The sequence below is a fragment of the Lethenteron reissneri genome, chromosome 23 (genome assembly GCF_015708825.2).
Source record: "Lethenteron reissneri isolate LAM-NWPU_2019-01 chromosome 23, ASM1570882v1, whole genome shotgun sequence".
In the NCBI taxonomy this organism is placed as follows: domain Eukaryota; kingdom Metazoa; phylum Chordata; class Hyperoartia; order Petromyzontiformes; family Petromyzontidae; genus Lethenteron; species Lethenteron reissneri.
This window is the reverse complement of record NC_083801.1, coordinates 15112307-15128400: the sequence shown is the minus strand read 5'-3', so window position 1 is coordinate 15128400 and position 16094 is coordinate 15112307. Positions and strand designations below refer to the sequence as shown.

The window sequence follows — 16094 nt, the reverse complement described above, 5'->3', positions numbered from 1 at the left end:
CAAAGACATCTGGGGGGGAAACAATCAGAAACAAGTCACAAATCTAGAGGGAAAATCAGGATTTCGAAAGACATCTGTACGAGCGAGAAAAATAACACGAATGACGAAAAAAAAATCAGATATCCAGAGACATCTAGAAATTGTGGGATAATTTTTTGGAGAAAGTCCATATTCACCACAGCGTGTGCTGTGAAAAGACTGCTGGGGAATTAACATTCTTCCAAGAACGATGGAACTTCCGACAGACCGAGAGCATGCACTGTACCTTAAAAGGGACCATTTTGAGAAATGACTGTTTCTTCAAGATCGCTCATTGCTCACCATGTTGTCTGGCCGCTGATTTGTAATCACCCCCCTTTAACCTTACGACACGCAACGTGTGTGCACGCGTATGGGTGCGAATTGACGTCTGTGCAGAAGCATTTGAACGTTCCTTCTCCATGTGTCGTTTTCTCTACTCAGGTCTGGGACAAGGATTTGCATGGCCAAACTTCATAAGCAGGGTCTTCATTAGGTCTGGCTTTGTTTTTTGGGTTGTTTAAATTATACCAAGTTTCGTTTTTTAGGATTGCAAGCTCAAATACAGGTTTAGGGTCAACTGAACCCATATTTCCTTGGTACACTCAAATACCTGCTGCTTTGTGTAAAGTCAATTGTGCTATTTAAATGCATAGATTTGTCTTAGAAATGTGGAATTTTCACCACTGCTCAATGAAGCCATGTGGCGACCACCACGACGATACTTGAGCAAATGAGATGTACACATTTACTTTGTTGTAAACACTTATCCTCAAATTATTTATAATATACATATACATGAAACTTTACTTGCAATCAGGTGACAGCTCACCTACACAAAACATAAATTACAGTTTGGAATTGTACAGGTATTAAATAATGCACACTGTCCACTCACTGCCTTAGCATTGGCATGCAATGGTTTAACAGACACGCTTAAGATGGTTGAATTTTTTTGTATCATTTTTTAATCATGCTTGGCAGAACTTTGTGCGAGAGACAACAGGGAGTCATGTTTCACATACAATCAATGTTACTGCGGCAGGATTGTTTCATTCAGTTATTTGAACACATGTTAACAGAAAAGCAGCACTACAGGGACAGATTTCTGCAACAGCTCATACAGTGTATGGCCGACTAACAATTCAACTTAACAGCATGACAATTATTTACTTGTATGCACATAACTGCTTAAATGTAGTGCCTACATATATATATTTTTATTCTTGTAGTCGACAGCAGTGATGACATCTAACAATGAAAATAAAGAACAGCTTTCACATACGGCATGACAATCCATGCAACGACTATATGAGCACAATCAAATACAGTTTTTAAAATGCCCTGCAATAAAAAAATGCAAACCTTTTTACGATGGAAAGTACATATATTTTTTTACCGAGACTGTTGAAATGACTGCTGTTTCAAACACATTGGCATCTTTCTGCTCTTCGCAACTTTGTGTTGAGTTAATGGAGGGAAACCTGTGTGCTGGTGAATGTGGGCTGCACGGGAAGAGAAGGCACCGCTACCCCGAGCTCAACCCTTGACGCGTTTCCCAAGTCAGACGCAGGTCCTCCGACGGACACATCCTCCTCCGACACAGTTGTGGCCCTCAGCCCACCCTTGTCCCCCACTTCACCCCCAGCTGTAACCCAGAGGGAGGGTGGCTCCATCGGACCGAGGCTGCTCCTTTTTCTGGTTTCTTCGCTTCCCTCTCTTCTTTGCTTGCTTTGATCTCCGACCCCCTGACCGATAACATTCTCCTGCAGCGAACCGCACGCAAACGGCAATGTAAATCACTTCAAAGCTCTACTGACTAAATACAGTTAAAGCAATTACGTGCTTTACAAATACAAAACCCTTGCATGAAACAGATGCACATTTGTTCGAGAATGCTTTGTTTCTTCAATAACCTCATTTTGTTAGGAGGATTAATAACCAAACGGTGATATTTCCATGAATGCAAATATTCCTCCTTAAAATGGGCGCAATTGAACCGTATAGCCCACAACCCACCACTAAATTTGAAACGCTGCTTGTCGTTTACCGGAGCGTCCCCTCGGGTGGCGAATGGGGGGCCCCGCCTGCTTTGGTTGCGCAGAGGAAGCGCCGACATCTCGGAAGGCACGTGCCGCATGTCCAGCACGACGCCCTGCTCCGCTTCACTTGTGTGGCGCCTCGCCAGATGGCTCACCACCTGCCACAAACGCAGGCATCACCAACACACACGTCTCAATTTCGCCACTCCGGAATTAATGTTATGATTTGGGGCCAATTCGATTAAAGAATCTCTTCTCGTCTCACTTTTTGGTGTCATTAGTAATGTTCGTTTTATTTTGCACAGTTTTGTTCATTCAGTGCATTCGTTTAAAATAAACCATATAATTAACAAATTACATAAATTGGAAAACATCCATTCCTATATATACGATTTAACCTAAACAATTGATGTTAATCAATAAATCCACGCATCATTACACTTGTATTCATTACTCGTACAGCGTGGGAACCCACTGGGGCCGCTATTCCTGGGCCATTCTTGTATCATTTGGGTTCTGGCAGAGTCTGGATGCAATTGTCATGGAAATGCGGTATTACTGCTGGACGTTGTAGAAAGAGGTATTAACATGCCTGAGCCCGCTGATTCGCCTGGTAGGCGCACAAGGAGCAGGCGAATGGGCGCTCGAAGCGGTGCGTGAGCAGGTGGTTGCGCAGGGCCGCTGGCCAGCGGAAGGTGCGGCGGCATTGCGGGCACACGTGTGGCCGGACCTCGGCGTGCTTGCGCATGTGGCTGCCCAGCAGGTAGCGTGTCTTGAAGGCCTTGCCGCAGTGCTCGCACACAAAGGCACGGCCCTCCTGGTGCTGTGTGGCCTCGTGCGTGCGCAGGGCGTCGCTGCGGTTCGTGGCGTACTCGCACTTGTCACACCGGTATGGCTTCTCCCCTGGCAGAGGTCAGCGACACACATGGGTGTTAACGCGGAGAGAGTGCACAAACCGTATGATGAAAGCATAATATCTGGTTCATCTTTCATCTTGCATTTGAGGTTAATTTCATCACAAAAGTGAAAGTTTCAATCTTTCAACAGGAAAGCCTCACCGAATCCTTAATAATTGTTTTGCATTGGCATCCTTGAATTTATAGACCAATAACTTTGTATATATTTTTTGTTATGCAACACCTGCAACTCCTTAGAAACACGTAAACACAAATCGAATTGTAAACCGAAACTCACAGTCCCACTGTATTTGAAGCCATCATATAACCTCTTGCTTGCCTGTGTGCGTGGTCATGTGGTACTTAAGCTGGTTGGCCCACTTGCAGGTGTAACCACATACAGGGCACAGGTACTTGGTGTCCGGGTTGTGTTTCCGCATGTGGACCTGACACAAACAACATCGCACAGCACTCAGTGCAAAACATTGCCATGTTGTTAGAGCAACTCAAATGTAATCACTTATACGTTGTTATTTCTACAAACCAATTACTGTGCGACATTGGTAACAAATAAAAATATGCTTCAAGTCGGTAAGTATGCGTGGAAAGGTGTTGATACAATGGACGTGTGGGTACCTTGAGGCGGGAGGGCTCGGTGCAAGTGTACTCGCACAGCCAACAGCGATAGGGCTTCTCGCCTGTGTGGATGCGACTGTGCCAGGCGATTTTCTGCCCGCTCCGTGTGCTGTACGTGCACAACCGGCACCGGTACAGCTTGCGACCACCATGGCAGCGCACGTGGTGCTCCAGCACCACCTGGTGCCGACAGGAAAAGTTGCATAGTCCGCAGCGTAGCAGCTTTTCGTCTGCACCGTCGCACATCTCCCCCACGCCGTCAGTGGTGCATCCTGTGTCGATGGCCTCATGTTTGCGCAGGATGTGCAGCACCATCTCCTGTTTGCCGTGGAACGTCTCGGGGCACGTGGGGCAGGTGTGACCATGCCGACGGTGGGGCCCATGCTGTACACGCCGGTGCTCCCTCAAATCTGCGTGCTGCGAGAACTCCTGGCCACACGCTGTGCACTGAACATGGATGGCAGGCTCAGGGCCACCCGGCGACGCACACAAAATTGCCGCCACTGGCGGCGAGGGAGTCCCATCCTTGTCGAGCGACTCTTGGCGATGCTTTCTCAACAGGTGCTGACGCAGGGCCGATGCCGAGCTGAAGGTTGCGCTGCAGCTCTTGCAGGGGAAGCCGTCGCTGCTGCCTTTGCCGGCCGCAACCTGGCTGTGGCACTTTTCTACATGCCGCGCGACGTCGTGCGTTCCGTACCCGGCATAGTCACAGCGATTGCAGAAGTGCGTTGGCCTGCGATCGTGGACTCGCCTCCGGTGGCTGCGTAGCTTGGTCGCTTCAAGGAAGACGCGGGAGCATTGGTCGCAGCCGTGCGGGCGCAGTGGGGGCCCCCCGCCTCCCACCCCGTGCACGGCCGCCGCGTGCGCCGTCAGTCGGTATCGCCGCTTTGTGCTGAACTCGCAGGCGGTGCAGCAGTAGGGCAACACGCCGCGGTGTTGCCGATTCACGTGCCGTCGGAGAGCACCCTCCTGCTTGCAGCAGAAGGGGCACTGCTTACATTGGAGCAGAGTGAGCCTCGACGCTGCGGACGGCGCTCTCCTGCTGGACCTAGCACGGCCGGCCTGTCTGTGCGAGAGGCTGTGGTCTCTCAGCACAACGGGTGACTTGCACACCAAGGGGCAGAGCCGGCACTGCACCTCGCCTGGCCCCATGCATCCCCTGCGCAGGTGCGTTTCCAACACTCGCTCTTGCTTGCAGCGGAAGACGCAGCCCTCACACCCCAAATTCCTGCTGCCGTTCTTACCTTTGTTGCTTGATTCGGGAGATTCTCCCGTATCGCCCTCAGATTCTCCATTACCTTTGTTGGAACTCCCATCTACACCTGACACCATGTCTATGTGCCTCTCAAGTTTTATAATTTCCTGTCTAGAGCTCGCCCTGGTTTTGGATCGCGTTCGTTGTCCGATTTCCTCCCCGCCAGATTGCACTACATTTTCTTTTCCTGCTGTGCACGTGCCGCCAGTTTGTTTTTCATTCACTACAACGATGTTTTTGTCCTCACTCCTGCAGGTAACAGCTTTGTTTTCGCTCTTGTGTTTATTTGATCGACACCGATTTCCATCTTCTACAGTCTCTATCCCAGCTACTAAGCGTGTATTTGATTGCGAAATGTCCTTGTTCAATTTTAAGCCATCTGCATGGTCCTTTTGATTTACTACTAGTTCACCATCTTGCTCTTTCCCTTGTGTGGCATCCACATTTGGCATTGAATCACTACTGCCCTCCTGTTTACCCCCATCCCCGTTGTCCAGCTTTGTGACTTTCCTATCTAGCGACTCACTCAATGGCGGGTCCATTTCGTCTGCCTTGGCTGTGCTATGAAACAACTTCCGGTGGTTGCTGAGTGCTCCGTTTGACTGGCACACAAACGAGCAGATTCCGCACAGGATCTGCCCGGGCCGCAGGCAGCCCTTCCTCCCGTGCGACAGGATCGCTCGTTGCTGCCGACACAAGAATGGGCAGTGCAGGCAGCGGAAGCGTCCTTGATCACAAACCCATGCTTCCCCCTCTTTGCAGTCTTTTTCTTCCTGACAATGTGAAGACCTTTCCCTATTTGGATCATCATTTACCTTAGGCTGCGTATCTGTGCTATGTCGAGTATTGATGCTCTTGCAATTAGCGGCGTCTGTGATCTTGGCTGTTCTATTTCTCCAGATTTTACCTTTATTGGTATGCGTGCTCTTTTTTTGCACGTTACCAACATCTCTTCCACCTCTCCGAGTTCCTGAGATGAACCCCAGCTGAGGCTGTGGTAAATCCACCTCCCTCATCCGAGCGCTCTCGCATTTGACACTGATGCCATTTCTCAGAGGCTTGCTTGCAGCTCTGCGTTGCTTGCGCATGGCGGGGCACTTCCGTTTCAGCCGGTGAGTGTTGAGAGCGCGGCGCTGCTTGAACTGGGTGCCACACTCGGGGCAGGCAATGGCATGTGGGGCGACGGTCGCGGCACGGATACTCCCTCCGCCCTCTCCCCTGGCCACGCAGGCCGCTCGGGCATGAACGGCAAGCGCCTTCTCGCTCCGTGTGAAGAAAGGACACCACTCGCAATGTAGCACGGGCCGCCCCACACCCCTCGCCTCACAGAGCACCACCACCTCCACCTTGCCCTCCTCCACTAGCGTGCCCACGCATGTGCGGTCCCGCCTCTTCTGCAGCGCCACGGGATCGCATGGCTGCCCTGCCTTAGGAGTCTTCGCCTCCTCAATGCCCCGGGAAATGCCTTGCGGCAGCTGCTTCAATGCAAGCGAGATCTCTGTCTCTGTTATCTCCTTACCTAAAGAATACACTATTTGATCCACCGGCTCCGTAACTTTAGTCACTGCAAGCAAAGGTAGAGCCACTGTCTTGTCCCTCGAGTCTACGATACTTTCGTAACTACGTTTTTCCTGAAATGTTCCACAGACGACATTTTCACTTTGATGATGTGAGGGTTGAAGATATTGTGTATTTTGAACATCATGGGTTTCCAAAAGCATGGTGCAGTCTCCAGCGATGCTCTCCTTACTCATGTGCTGCGATTCGAGCATCTGTAGTGCGCTATCATGCCCCTGCCGGCTGTGCTCAAGTTTGCCGTGCAGACTTTCACTCTGACAAGCGGTTGGGTAGAGGCTCACGAGAAGCTTTGCCACTTCAGCTGCCGTTTCCTCGACTCCACCTGCGTTGCTCAAGGTCCCGTAGGCCTCACCATCCACGGCCCGCACAAGCTCCTGCTCAGTTCCATCCAAGACTGGGGGTCGCTCACCGCTCATTACCTCGTGCTGTCCACCCTCTAAATCAGTAGTCGCAGGTCTGCCTGTGACAGCATCTCCAAAACTATGATCAATATCTGCCGGCACAACCAGGTCCTGAGCGGCGTCTCGCATTTCCTCTTCCACTGCAAGTCCAGAGTTGTGCGGTACATCAGAAGCATCTGCTGCACGATGCGACTCTGCCACAACCTCGTTGACTGTGATGTTGCTCTGTAGTAAAGCCTCCTCCACGTATTGAGTCACTGCATCTCCTATTCCAACTGCAACCAGATCACTAACCCCACTCGCATCTCGATTTAAAACGCCCCTACCCACGAGCATTCCACTGTTGCTGCCACCGCCAAGGTCCTCACCGTCAAGGTCGACCCCATTGTGCTCCCGATCGTTTTCCTCGGGCTCCAAGGTCGGCAGAGCGGAGCGTTCCACATCATTAAGGCCGGATCTAACGGCTCTCTCACTTGCAACCGGCGCAGTGGCTTCTCTGAAGTCACCGGCGTCCCAAACGACTGCGATCGAGCCCCCGCTGTGGCCGATGGCCACGCTGCCAGATGCGGCCGCTTCGTGTGTAGACGGCGCCGCCTGTGAGCCCTTGATGGTGGAGTGCGTGTACGTACCAGGCTGGTAGCCGTGGCGCTTCTTCCGGTGGTTGAGCAGGCTGGAAGCACTGAACGCGTCGTGTGGGCACGTCGGGCAGCTGAAGACACGGCTGTGCGTGTGCTTGCAATTTTCGTGGTTGAGTAGTGCTTGTTTGTAGGGTGTTCTGTAGTTGCAGTACCTGCGGTTTTGTTAAAAAAAAGTTTGAAAATCGTGCCCAAATTATTACTTTTTATTTCCTTGGTTCTTTCGGTAAAGTCACGTAGAAGGGAAATAATAAAATAATAAAAATAAAACAAAAATTCTCACGACGTTTCGTCCACAACGCAAGCAGCCGTCCTCAGGTGAAGAACAGGGCTGTCGGACGCTGTCTTTCCGACAGCCCTGTTCTTCACCTGAGGACGGCTGCTTGCGTTGTGGCCGAAACGTCGTGAGAATTTATATGTTTATTATTTTATTATTTCCCTTCTACGTGACTTTACCGAAAGAGCCAAGAAGATGAATCCCTGCAGTCACAAAAGCTTTAAATCGAAATGTATTACTTTTCCCCTGCATTTTGTGATAAGACTCAGCGATGGACCAAAAACTAGGAGCCTTAAATGTGATGTAGAATGTGACTGAGGGGAGGCTGGAGCTCAAGTCCAATCTTAAATGTCTCCTTCACCACCATCCGTCTAAATAAAGATTCTGATTATGAAAGGCATCATTGTCAGTGTAAACACAGTGCAAACTTGGCTTCGCCACCTCGTACTGCAGGCTTGATGAACATCACCTACGAATGAGTCAGAAGACAGGGACGCATTTAAAAAAAATGAGGCACACCTGCAGTGCAGTGGTGGAGTTGGCCTGGCTGTGTTGGGCGAGACACCCTCTCCATTGGGCTTGTTGGTTGTGTCCTCCGTGGTCACGGCAAATGATGACGACGATGTTGACGTTACAACGCTCATCCCAGACGAGGGGGACAGCCCAGCAGCGCCACAACCGCTGTGTTTCGCCTCGTTGTGACGGAGCAACTCGGCCCGGCGTCGACACGCGTACCCGCACACCTGCAGCACCAGCGCAGAGGGACAGATATTATTACCGGCCACTACACAACAAAGCGGTGAAGCATGTGCCAACGTGACTGAAAATCTATTTCTTTAACATAATTTTAACTGCAAAATCAAATGAAAAGAGGCTTTTGATAACGAGTACATGCAGACTCGTGACCTTACTCATTTTAGCATGCATTTGTAAATCCACATTACCAAAGAATCTCAAAGCTGTAAATCATTTAAAGATCCAAAACCTGTAACGGCTTATTAAAATTCAGGTTATTGGCGACAAGCTCTATGTTAAACGTCATCGCCGGTAGTTAACAGCAGCTGTCATTTTGCAGTGATGAGCTGCAATCTTGGTTAAGCTCAAGGGTTTGGGCATCCGTGCCGGATACGCACCTCGCAGCACAGCCCCTTCTCGCCGTGCCGCAGCTTGTGGCTACTCAGCTGGTCTGGACGGTGGCACCGGTACGGACACATGTCGCATCGGTACCTGCCGTCATAAGCCAGGGCAAGCGTGGACGCGAACGCGCGTGAAGACACACCCTCGCATCAAACGTGCACTGCAGTTCATCAAAGCCGGAGGTGCAAGGGAATGGATTGCTATAATTGCGATTTTTTTACATTTTTTAGAGCAGTGTGGGTTCTGTTGCCCTAGAGATTTGAATGTTACACTCAAAATCACCTACAACCACCATGTGACCTGCAATGTGAAGATGCTCACCCAACAGTGTGGAGATTGCAGATTACAAGAAACATCACTTTTTAAATTCCGACATAAAACACTGTCAAATCATAAGACGCATACAAAGCCTAAGACCCTATCCCTAATAACATCTAAAAGATTAATAACATTGTAATTTTAATTCCTCACCCAGGCAAGCCCTCCAAACAGTATTCTTTTCTCAGTGCTCTGCCTTACATCCGATGTTATTGAACAGTAAAAGTCTCTTTACACAACTCAAAGCCGTCAGCTCTGCCTAGAGCCCTCGGGGTGTGAAGGTGGAAGAAGGCTATCAATGATAACTCGCGGACAATCTCGATCGCAAGGTACGTGGATTCAAGGGCCCACCCACCGAAGGTCCCCACTGTGCTTGCGCATGTGTATGGTGAGGGCCGACTTCCACTTGGTGAGGTAGCCGCACTCGGAGCACATGTGCTCGCGCACGTCGCGATGCCTGGCCATGTGCCGCGTCAGGTAGCTTGAGTCCCGGCAAGCGAACTCACACTCTGGACACTTGTGAGGCTTGTCAACTGTCACAGGGGGCAGGGAAGGCATGTCAAACGAATACACAAACCAAAAAAAATAAACAGATACGATTTGAATTCTAGATTTGAAAAAATATTATATTTTGCAATTCAGGCAAAATCGCCTGATGAAACCGATTTTAATTACCAGCGAAACGTCATACTAAAAATTGTACATTTTGTGGGTTTACTCTCCAACATACCGGTGTGCTCTCGTAACTTATTGGCACATTTTGTTTACATGACAAATCTTACTAATTGGCTGCGTGGTGTTGGGTTAACGACAAATTTATATTTACCCGAACCCAAAAAAAACTTCAATGAATATTGGTCGCAAAAGCCTGCGTTCAATTGCAATTTAGGACTGCAATATTTTCTAAAATAAAATAATGCAAGCATCCATAATGCATTTGTACATGTAGAGCCCTCTGTCATTCCATTGCTGGTTGAGGCCCTCCCCACGCCGTGTGGAACATGGGGGGGGGGGGGTTATTTGACCATGCTGTCCTGGTAGAGTGGCGTTTCTCCGGAGATGCACCAGTCATCTAAAAATGCTCCCCCACTGCACATACGCAACATCCAAGCACCATCCAACTTTGAGAAGCAGCTCAAGACCCACCTGTTCCGGCTCTCGCTTGTTTGGGCTCGCGTACAAAATACTTTAAGCTCTGGCTTTCGCGCCTCCAAGTTCTCGATCGAACATTGTGTCCGATTTGTGAAAAGTGCTCATTAGAAATAGTTTATTATTGTGTTTTGTTTATACTTTATTGCTGTTTTCATGGACTTATTTAAACTTAAGTCTTCCTTCAAAAAGACTCACTGATGTGGGCGACCTGGCTATAAAGGTAATTATCATGTATAAGTGTGCCTATTTCTAGCCGTCCTCCAAACTAATGAAGCCTTGTTGAGAGAAAAATAGTATTACTTCAGTGATATCACTAGAGGGCACCATGCACCTTGAACTGCAGTCCTTATTAAGAACCAATCCACTTCTCCAGTGATTGAATTCATTTTAAAGGTTCAGCCACCATTTACTCTAGAAATTGATTGTATTGTCTTCAAATTTTAATCGAATTTGTATAATTTTGTCCACCCTCTTAACCTAAATATAAAGTTTGTCTACACTTTAGAGTACAATTTACATAAATCGTAAATAACCAATTCCCTCTCGCAAATTTATGCATGCATCATCAGCTTAACAATCAGCTTTGAATCAATACAATGATGCATTGATACATCTACTGCATATGTATGAATTTACAAGAGTTATTTGCTTTTTGCGCTAGATTTTAAATAACTTGCAACTCGGGTTGAAGGCATGAAGACATTATCTCTGTCCGTCTATCTGATGAGCCCATATGAATGCCATTCTATTCTGTAGGACTGCTGTCCTTCGCAGTGTCTCTGTGGTGACGCACCGCTATGTGTGAGCGCGTGTCGGTTGAGGATGCGTCGCTCAGGCGTAGAGAAGCCGCATTCGGCGCAGCGGTGCAGGCGCTCGCCGGCATGTGCCCGTGCTCGGTGCGACTCCAGCTCGACGGGATTGTGCGAGCTGAACGGACACAGCTCGCAGGTGAGGCGATGGGGCCCTGCGTGGCCCGCCCGCCGGTGCCTCTGCAGCTGCAGCTTGCTGGAGCATGCAAAGTCGCAGCTCACGCAGTGGAAGGGCAGGTGGCGCTCGCGCCTGTGCTGCTGAACGGCCGCCCGGTCGCTGAAGATCGCGCGGCACGAACGGTGCGGGCATGGCGCCGCCGGACGACCGTGCCTGGCCTTGTCATGCAAGTGCATGCAAAGGGACGTGGCACCATCATGAACAACAAAATTCGACCATAAAACACAAACTTAAAAATCGTCAAATATTATAAATTACTCAAAAATGCAAAAAGCATTTCAGTTATAAATTTAATTTCTCAAAAATCCTGTGTTGGTATGCGAGGGAACAGTGCATCCTCCGGTCTGGTTGTGAGGGGGCAGCATTCGGCCAGGAAAGTCACGAAAAAAATTGCACACGAACGACGCATTCACACAAGCACCCAATGCTCCGTTTTGAAGTTTTAAAATGAAACATATTTGAATTGTATTATGTTTTGAACTAGATAATTACATTTCTTCATTCAAATCTTATATCATTTTACATCTGGAAGACTTCATTGAAAATGACATTTAGTGTGAATTTTCTCTCATCGTTAAGTAGATGGCCTTGCTGGGGGATTGGTTCGATGCGGACTTTCACCTGTTTGGGATTGCGGGATCGAAAAAAGTCGAAATAGAGCTGCTGGCCATGCGAGAAGACCGCCGTCTGCAGATCGATTCCAACGTAATCGAATGTCTGTCCCTGCGTCTCCGTCGTTCATGCAGGGGGCGCGTAGGTTTGCAGCGCCCCCTGCATGAAAACGACGGAAAGTGCAGCGTTCATCACAGATAGATAAAGTTGTGCGCTTGTATAAGAGTATTATTCATTAATGTTACAAAGACCAAGCCTTAATGGATATTTTATTAGCTGCAATGACTGCATTGTAAAATATTCCTGTCAGGAGTTTGAGGCAATGGAAAACGATCTCAAAAGATATCTCCAATGCCAGCTCTCAAACACACATTCTTTTTGAAGCTGAAAATAAATGACTGAAACACTTCTCAAAAAATAAAATATGTGCAACATAACTTTCGGGACATATCGCATTAAGCACCTTCACATGCCGCACAAACTCGGGCCTTGATCTCGTAACAAATCCACACTCCAGCTCGGCGCAAGTGAAAGGCACCGTCATCTTGGTGCCACCACCGCCACCGCTGGTGCCACCGTCATCCACCACCCCCTTGTGTGCTGCTTTCCAGTGGGCCTTGAGGTCAGCGCTGAGCGAGAAGCCGAGGCCACACAACGAGCACACGAAGCCCTCGGGCTGGCCGGACAGCGCACTCCCAACGTCATCGCCCACCTCGCCGTGTACGTTCGCACAGTGGCGCCTGCGCACCAGAAAGGAACCGTGTCGGTTGGTCAGTCTCACTTGAGCACTGTATGGTGAAAATCGTATCAGGAAACTCAGAAAGTATGCATATAACAATAAATCAATTGATTCATTAAAACCTATTCTCAAAATATTTAATTATGCATTAACACACTTTTATGCGAATTATATGCATGTTTTGCTGTTTCATGTAAGCTAATTAAGCGAAGGAGAAGTGGGAGAAGAAACGCTGTGCAAATGAGAAACTAGTAAAATAAATAAAGACGGAAAAAACGATGTAAAAGAGAATGCCTTTTAAAATCAAATCACGACCTTAAATTCGGACAGTTCGTGGAATCGTTGGGGGGGGGGGGGGGGGGGGCGAGTTAATCAAATAAAAAGCCAGCAGAGAGGCCAAAAACAAAACTGACGTCATCAGACCTGAGCGAGTGACGCTCAACAGCTCGGAAGCTGCAGTGCGGGCAGGCGTGTCGGGACTGGCCTTCCTCGCGCAGGCGGTGTGTCCGCAGCTTGCTTGCGCTCGTGAAGTGCCGCCCGCAGGCCGAGCAAGCCAGCCAGGGCACTGGGAAGTGTAGGCGCATGTGCTCCAGTAGGTGACTTCGCTTACGGAAGCACTTGCTGCACTCGGAGCACCGGTTTGCGGCGACAGGGTCTATGCGCGCGGGGGCTGCTAGGAACGCACACACGCAAACAAGTCAGCATACCCACAATGGCATTATAACGTATAACCCTTTTGATTTAAAGCTTTCGTGACTGCAGGGATTCATATTCTTGGTTCTTTCGGTAAAGTCACGTAAAAGGGAAACAATAAAATTATAAAAATATAAAACAATAAAATTCTCATGACGTTTCAGATGATTGCTTGCATCAGATGATGATTGCTTGTGTTGCAATCGAAACGTCATGAGAATTGTCGTTTTATATTTTTATTTATATTATTGTTTCCCTTCTACGTGACTTTACCAAAAGAACCAAGAATATGTATAACCCTTTGTCAATCCACTGCTGGATCAAGGCCTATTATATTTTTAATAGTATATTTTTGAGTGTGCTGAGAATTTAACACAGGCCAACCCTGGTCAGCAAGGTCAATCTTAGAGGCTGCTCTTGGGATGTCTGAAGAAGACTTCTCAGATGATCCACAAACTCTTTGAACCTTTTCTCGGCCCCAAATATTGCAAGTGATTGCTTTACCATCCTCATCGTCACCACATTTATTTTTGCTGGCATTGTTGCCATTGTGACTTTCGCCATCATCACCATCACACATTCCAACCGGCAACTGGGGGGAGATAGTGAAAATTATCACCTAATTCTTCTTGTGAACTGCAGTCCTTTTCATGTCTCTGCTCTTGTGCTTCATTCATTGGGTGCACTGTAGTGTTCTTCTCTTCTGTGTCCTGGTCCACATACTTTCCTGACTGCTCCAGACTGTGACACTCCTCCATGTTCTCTACCTGGTGTGTCCTGCTCTCCAGTGCAAAAGCAACTAATACAGGGGAGGCAGGTGTATGACAAAAAAACCAGGGCGAGTTGCTTTAAATTCAACACCTTATACAATATGTGAGAACACATTTATAGCCGTATGTGTATTAACGTACACCCACAGTGAATTTCTTGGTAAACCTCCAAAAATCACCGATATAGTAGTACAACAATTGGCTGGTGAACCAGACTACACAAACCGGAGGATGCATCGTCCTCTCACATACATGTCGGATTTTCCCTGGCTCTCCAATTTCATCATGCCCATGCAAACCACTCCTTAAACGTGGCCAAACATTCCAATGCATACGATTCTAAAAAAAATGGTTTTGTTATTTTCGTTATTCTTCACCAGTATTATTTTTTTAAATGCACGCCAAATGCTCCTGTACAGTATTTACAATATGCATGGCTTATGTAACACCATGGTTAACGAGGAGTGTAAAAGACCGCTGTTGTTTAGAATCGCGTTGCTTCTCGTGGGCACTGGGAAGAGGCCAAGTAAACAAACGGGAGTCCAATAAAGAGGTTTATATTTTCACTGGTGCTGCCAGAAATAAAAAACCTACCCACCATTTGCGGAGTTTTTTTTTTTTAGAAAGTGAAGCTAATATAAAAACTGGGTTACAGCTTAGTTACCTTCGGCAATTGTGGGACACTGTTTATAGCTGCTGGTGTGCCTATACGACCCTAATTTAGCATCATCTCTTGTTACCGCGCACAAGACATAATACAGTGAGTGCCCTGTACAATAATAGCAACAAGTGTGTAATAAAGGCATCTATTCCACATGGTAGAACCTCAAGCAACAATGCGTACTCTTTCAGAGTCTCGGGAAAGCAGTGACTTTGACAAATACGTCAAAAGGTCAGCAGAGGACTGCATTCCAAGTTTACAGACCCCAGTGCAAGTGACACATTTATACGGCGGGGAACCAAAAGAAAGAACGCCACGAATAACTTGACCACGCGAATTAATCTAAAACAATTCACAAATGCTGCCAGCCCCACTGACAGCGGAGGTCAAAGGTCAAATGTCAATTTGCTGCGAAATTGACCCCGTAAAATCTTTGCAACAAGAACACGCAGATATATTACTTTCGCACCGTTCACGCTCGCACACAACAAACAAGACGAGGTTAAGAAGAAGAAGATGATGATGATGAAGACGGTGGTGACGATGAAAGTGTTCTCTCCTCCAGCCTCTCCGTAACTGGCGCACTTTTATCGCTGCACATTCGACTCACACGCAACTCACACGCAACTCAGCCCTCGTGTCTGTCGAGACGTCGAGCTTAGCCTGCAGACGACAGGGTTGCTAACAATTGAACGAACTAAAACAAAAGCGCGCTCGACAATGCAACGCAACGCGTCTCAACCAACCTCATCCACCACCATCGTCGCGTTCTGCACGGCTCGGTGCGAGCGATTTAATTCCATAGCTCGCACGCGCGACGCCCTCTCGCCATTGGTCGCGAGGAGGGCACGCAGGACGCTTCGACCAATCGCGCGCGTTGTTTTTCCCGTCGCCGCCCCCCCCCCACACACCCCGACAGCCAATCAGAAGTCGTGCAACCACCGGGCGGTCCTTATCGTGACTAGGGTATTTGAGGGCGTGTTAGTGTTACAGGGCCCTGCCAGATAGGAGGGGTTACCTCTAAAGCCAAAGTGGGTTTATATAACTTATTGGAAATGCTACGGTTCAAAAATGTTTAGAGTGCGTGATGGAATAAATGAAGTTTACTTTGGGAGATATTTTAATTTATATTGTTCTACTGAATATAAACAAAAGACAAAGCAAGCATTTGCTAAACTGGCTGGTTGTTGAAATTAAACCCGTGTATGCGATAATATTTTGTTGGAACAGCCAACTTTTCCACCAAATTTACATATGTTTTGGTACAGATTTTGCAGGTGTATGCAA

At 48.1% G+C, this 16094-nt stretch overlaps 1 protein-coding gene across 2 annotated transcripts; it reads right to left on the bottom strand.

The window, feature by feature from the left end:
• Positions 1-959: 959 nt before the first annotated feature.
• Positions 960-15605, bottom strand: ZNF142 (zinc finger protein 142). Of its 2 annotated transcripts, none has more exons than XM_061557406.1 (13): positions 15554-15605; positions 13996-14175; positions 13107-13356; positions 12408-12684; positions 11139-11490; positions 9549-9726; positions 8872-8965; positions 8258-8481; positions 3593-7616; positions 3297-3402; positions 2653-2963; positions 2069-2218; positions 960-1784 (listed from the first exon to the last, which is right to left on the bottom strand). In XM_061557406.1, the coding sequence occupies exons 2-13, from the start codon at positions 14132-14134 to the stop codon at positions 1488-1490; spliced, it is 6402 nt and encodes a 2133-aa protein (XP_061413390.1). In that variant the 5' UTR covers positions 14135-14175; positions 15554-15605; the 3' UTR covers positions 960-1487. The 2 variants fall into 2 exon arrangements, with proteins under 2 accessions (XP_061413390.1, XP_061413391.1); XM_061557407.1 differs by having other exon boundaries at positions 13107-13353.
• Positions 15606-16094: the final 489 nt, after the last annotated feature.